At 43.3% G+C, this 5,416-nt stretch overlaps 1 protein-coding gene across 1 annotated transcript in view; it reads left to right on the forward strand.

Moving 5' to 3' along the window:
* Nucleotides 1-2,993: 2,993 nt before the first annotated feature.
* The window catches only part of SEPT2 (septin 2), a 23,423-nt gene continuing 21,000 nt past the window's right edge, over nt 2,994-5,416 (forward strand). The window contains exon 1 of the mRNA XM_010832886.1: nt 2,994-4,249. Coding sequence (XP_010831188.1) covers nt 4,241-4,249 — 9 coding nt within the window. The 5' untranslated portion in view covers nt 2,994-4,240. The remainder of the gene's footprint in view (nt 4,250-5,416) is intronic.

A 5,416-nucleotide genomic window follows, 5' to 3' on the forward strand; every position in this document is an offset into this window, starting at 1 on the left:
CTGTGGGCAGCCCCAGTCCTGGGCGCACGTGTGCTCCAGGTCCATTGTTATCAGGGTGCTCCCTTGAAGCTGGTCAGAGCACAGGCAGGGGCCCCGAATTCAGTGAGGGCGGGCATGCAGAAGCTCCAGAGAGACTGGGCACTGTCCTTGGCCACTCCAGGCTGGCTTGAAGCAGACGTCTGTGACAGCTGGCCTTCCTATCTGTCTTCGCGTTTATTCTTCAGGTGAACTTGAAAGTCATTTTATCCAGTCCTTAAAGGAAAAAAACATCATTAGGAAGTCCGTCTGGGGTTAGACCACGTTTACGTACTAATTTAGAAAAATAGAAATGAATTAATTTTGTGAGGCCTGTTTTCTCCCTAAAGTTGTCCCTACATTTCTTTTGATTCTACTCGATTATAAATGGCATTCCCCTCCCCCTGCCATTTCCATTTCCTGGTATTCCTCGCTAGTACAGAATAGAACTTTTTAGAACTATCTAGTATTCATAATCAAGGGTGGGAACAGTGGCTGAGGGGATATTTGAGGGTGTTATGTGGGGTTTTGTTCTATTTTTGTATATGTTTGGAATTTTTTTATAAGTGTTTTAAGATAACTATGGTGGTAACCGCCATCCCTTCCTAATTAGTGGTTGTAATTTAAATAATTTAGCATCTATTGTTTAGAGAATAACATTTGCCATTGGTTTCTGAAAGGTGTTTAAGTAGCTTCCTCACTTAGTGTTTTTATTAGAGTTGGTTGCTGAGTCTTCAGCACGTATTCACACATGGTTTTCTCTAATTTGTTGTAACAGCTTGCACCGATAGCTGCTTTGGGTCCATTTCTGGGTTATAATTGCTAGCAAGTATTCCATGGAGGATTTGCATTCATATTCTTGAGTGAGATTGACCGGCAGCCAGCCCGCTTGCTCACCGTTTCTTCATCTGGGTCTGTTACTGGAGTTGTGCTGTCTTCATAAATAAACTGGAACGCTTCCTCTTCTTCCATGGTGGCTTGGGTCTAGGTCACGCAGGCGCTTATCTGCTCAGGTGTGGATGAAACTGAGCGCCAGTTCTGTCCAGGCGTGGCCCTCTTTCACTGGTAGTCTTTATTCTGCTGTTCAGTGATATTTGTCTCGTCAGGTTTTCAGTCCTTGGTTCAGTTTCGGTCATTCACAGTGTCTAAGAAATCACGCATTTCTTTGGATTTTCAAGTTTGTGGCCATCTTCATACCTGTGGTCCCTGTGACTGTGATTATACCTTCTTTGCAGTAATTTTTTTTCCTTAATGGAACTTGTGAGGAATTTGTTTCAGAGAACCAACTTTGGATTTGTTTACTGTTCTGTTGGATTATTTTCCAGTTCTTTATTTTCATTGTTCTTCAATAATGAAAATACATAAAACCCGAATCTCATCTGAGCCTGTGAGAGCCTGTGCTGTGTCCCGTTCCTTTTGCATTTATCTTCTTTCCATGGCTTTCTAGATGACTTAGGGCTTTGCTTTTGTTACCCTCTTTGACCCAAGGGTTATCCAGGAATGTTCTGAATAACTAGGAGTCCCTTTTGTCCCTGTTTTAGCAGAGGGTGACCTGTGAACACTGACCAAAAGGAACAGTCCTTGCCTTGCTTGCACTGTGTTTCTAGAGTCTGTCCAAGTCTGAGGGAAGGTGCTAAAGCCTTCCACCTGAACTGTACTTCCATTCAGTTCGCATAGTATTTTTCCTAGCCTTTGTTCTGTGTATTTATCTGATGTAAGTGTTCATGGGTACAGGTTTATGAATGTTTTATTTTTACAAACTGTTCCTGTTATAAATGCCACACTTGCCTTTAAATCCCACCCTGGTTAATACTAACAGTATCTCTCCGTGTTCTTTGTGTTTGCACTAGCTTCGTATCTCTTTCTTTGTTTTCAACATTTTTTTTTTAAGCTACTTTTTTTGAAGCGTGTTTCTTCCATGTAATGTACCCTGGTTTTCTGGTGTCCCTCCCCGCCACCCCACCTCAACCTGTCCCCTCTTTTAAGGAGAGAATTCACATTTAAACTGATGACTGATACTCTTGAATTTTTCTGTTTCTTTTCCATATTTTTACTGGTTTGATCAAGTTGCTCTTTCATATTTTTCTCTTAATTTGGAAGTAAGTTTTTTTTGATGGCTGCCTTCCCTTTTCTTTCATTGTCAGATGCTTATCTCTTTATTATCTAAAGTAAGGTGTCCGCTGCTTCTTCTGCCAGGACCATCTGAATTCCATCTGACTGCTCCCTTCTCCCCCTTAAAGGTTTCAGCTCTCTGGTCTTACTTCTGCCCCCAACTCTTAGGTTTTGCTGCAGAAGTTTCATATTTAAAATTCTGGACTATGAACAGTATTCCCCTAGGACGCCCCTTTTATTCAAGAGATCTTAATTCACTCCCGTGTTACACAACTCCAGGTAGACCCTGGGCTTGCTCTTCTTGGGAAGCTTTTCTTCTGTTACTACTGTTTTCTTCTCCTCCATTGGTCCCTTTTAGTCACAGGAGGAAGTCTTGCTGCTAACAAGTATATTTCCTTGCTGTTTCCTCTGAGGCTGTCCTCTACCCACCATCTCTCTCTCTCTCTCTCTCTCTCTCTCATTTGCCTCGTGCAGTAAGGTGTCTTATACCTGATCTTCCGTGTCACGTTTCAAGTCTCTACTGTGACCTTTCATCAGTTCAGCTACCACAGTTTGAGTTTGAAAATCATGGATTTTAGGTCCAGAAAGTGTTATTTGGAATACCGTAATTTGAAGCTCCAAAACTTTGGCCAGCAGATGAAGGAGCCGATTCAGTGGAAAAGACACTGATACTGGGGAAGACTGAAGAGACTGAGGGCGGGAGGAGAAATGGGCAACAGGATGAGGTGGTTGGATGGCATCCCCGACTCAATGGGCAGGAGTTGGACCAGGCTCCGGGAGACGGAGGAGCCTGGCGTGCTGCAGTCCACAGGGAGGCAGAGTCGGATATAACGCAGTGACTGAACAGCAACTTGCATCTTCATCACAGTGCTGTGGCTTTCTCGGTTCAGATCATTCTCCTCCCTGTTAAGCTCATCCTGGAGGCCGGGAAAGGGGGCACACTTACGGGGGCCCCGTCTTCTTACCCTGGAGTCCTCACAGCCACGATCTGTTCCCAGGCTCTTCGACGATTCCTTTCTGGTTCTTGATTCCAAGGAGCCCTTCATCTCCTGCTTCTCTGGTTGCCCAGCATTCCTGCTGCCTTGTAGGTTCCGTTAGTTGTGCTGCCTTGGCTGACGCGTTTTGGGCAGCCTGGATGGAGCTTTACCTGTCTCCTTGGTCAGTAGTGGTCCTTCCTGTGCTCGGTTCACCCAGCACTCCCCCCACTCTCAGTGATGATCTGCCCCGGGAAGAAGCACCTTCCAGCCCCCTCCTCCCCTCTGGTTGACTTTTCAAGGCACCTGGAAGGGAGAAGCCAGGCTCTGCCCTTGTCTTCTATGACATCGTGCCAGGGAATTAGAGTTACAAATTCTAACGGCCTTAACCTCACTTAACCATTTTTTGGGGGCTGGTTAGGACTATTTCCATTCAAAAAGGAAACTTTGTGTGGTATTCAGGAATGAATGTATCCATCTGGGGGATATGGAGAGTCAGGAAAGTGAAAGGAGTTTTCTAAGTGCCGGAAAGAATCAGATGTGAAGGCATTCACATCTCTGACTTTTTACCAAGGCTGGCCAGCACACTCCATGTCTCCCAGGGTTCAAACCCTCAGGCACCTTCGGTCCTTTCTCCTTTTCTTATAAGCTTAGCTGCTGGCTCTGTGTGCCCCAGGGTCAGAGTCTAGTCTGCGGAGCTCAGGAACCCTCCCCAGCAGGCAGCAGACAGACAGGCTCTTACAGGAGTCTCTTCCGTGTGCAAAGTTTTCAGAGAGAGAAAGGAAATTACACAATTCCAGAGGTTGTGGGGATTTGTCTTTTTTCCTACTGCATGTCTAGTGCCTGATGTATAAGCAGTACTAAAAAAGGTATTGTTGGGAATGTGGGATATATACGTATTTATGTATACGTGCGTGTGAGTGGTCACTTTCGTTAGCTTAGTTTTTATACCTAATTTATAGTGAGAGGTGAAAATCTCATCATTTCTGGGAAAGTATTTGATGTTATAAGAAGCTGAGTGAAACAAGCTGTTGGCGCCTCACGTGTAATTGCATATCAGTTCATACTGTATTAAATATGTGTGTGTATGTATGAATGTACTTTTTTTTTTTTAACAGATTGGCGAAACTTCACTAAAGATGTCTAAGGTAAGAGATCATACTTCATTACGTATCCACAGCATAAGGAGAAACTGCTTTGTTTTCAAACCTTTTATAGTCATTGTATAACTAATATTTGATTCATAGTTTAACTGTCATCTTAAAAAGCTTGAGGTTTCTTTCTTCAGATTTTCAATTTGTTTCTAACAGCATTAATGATGATCTGTTTAGCCTCCTTAGATTATCCCTAGCAGACCATTAAAATAATCATTTTAAAATTGCAATAATTTATCATGATGGAATTGATTGGGTTCTCAAACTTGATAAATTGGCTTATTCAGCTCTTACAAATTAGCCCAGAGCCCTGAAAGAAGTGGATTCTAAAAGACACCCTGAGAAAAGCAGAGTTTGTGGTTAAAGTTGCAAGATTATTGTTTCTCTTTGCCTTTTATTTTTAAGTCTTCGGGTGTTTGTTACTGCGATACAGGAACATCATAGTAATTTTAATTTTTTATATAGGCATCAGTGTGGGTCTTTGATAAGCGAAAAAGAAAATAAAAATTAGCCATAATTCCTTTATTCAGAATAACCACTTGTAACATTTGTGAATATTGTTTTTATACCTGTGTGCATGCACATGTGAATATGTTAATATATCTCAAAGGAAATACCATTCTAAATCTTGCCTTCTACGTTTAATAAGTTTCTATTGCTGTGTCTTGATTTCGTGTCACGTTCGGTAAGCCAGAGCCTAGACTCCTCAGCGTTAGCGCCCTCGCGGTGTGGCGTCCCCTCGAGTCAGGCTGTCGAGGGGCCCTCGGTCTTCTTTCTCTCCGTCTGGGAGGTGGAATTCCCAGCATGGCGCCCCTTGGCGGCCTGCCTCACCCAGGGCTCGGCTCTGGGGAGCTGGGCCACCGCAGGAGGCAGGGCTGTTTGCTGCTTCTCCTGAAGCTGCTCTTTAGCTGAGTTTGATGGATTAAACCACTTTCAGTTGGGCCTTACTTTGTAAGTTTGACTGACTTTGCTTTCACTCTATGGACAGTTTCTCACATCAAGATTGAAATTGTACTGAGATGAGTTAATGTATCTTCGGTGTGTTGCTTAATTGCTTAACAGAAATGTTATTTTAGGTCGGCGTGTAGGCATGAAATGACATTGGATTGGTTTTTTAAATGGTTTTAAGCTTTCTGACAGCAGTGACTGTTTGGAAGTATT

The sequence above is a fragment of the Bison bison genome, unplaced genomic scaffold (genome assembly GCF_000754665.1).
Source record: "Bison bison bison isolate TAMUID 2011002044 unplaced genomic scaffold, Bison_UMD1.0 scf7180017862692, whole genome shotgun sequence".
In the NCBI taxonomy this organism is placed as follows: domain Eukaryota; kingdom Metazoa; phylum Chordata; class Mammalia; order Artiodactyla; family Bovidae; genus Bison; species Bison bison.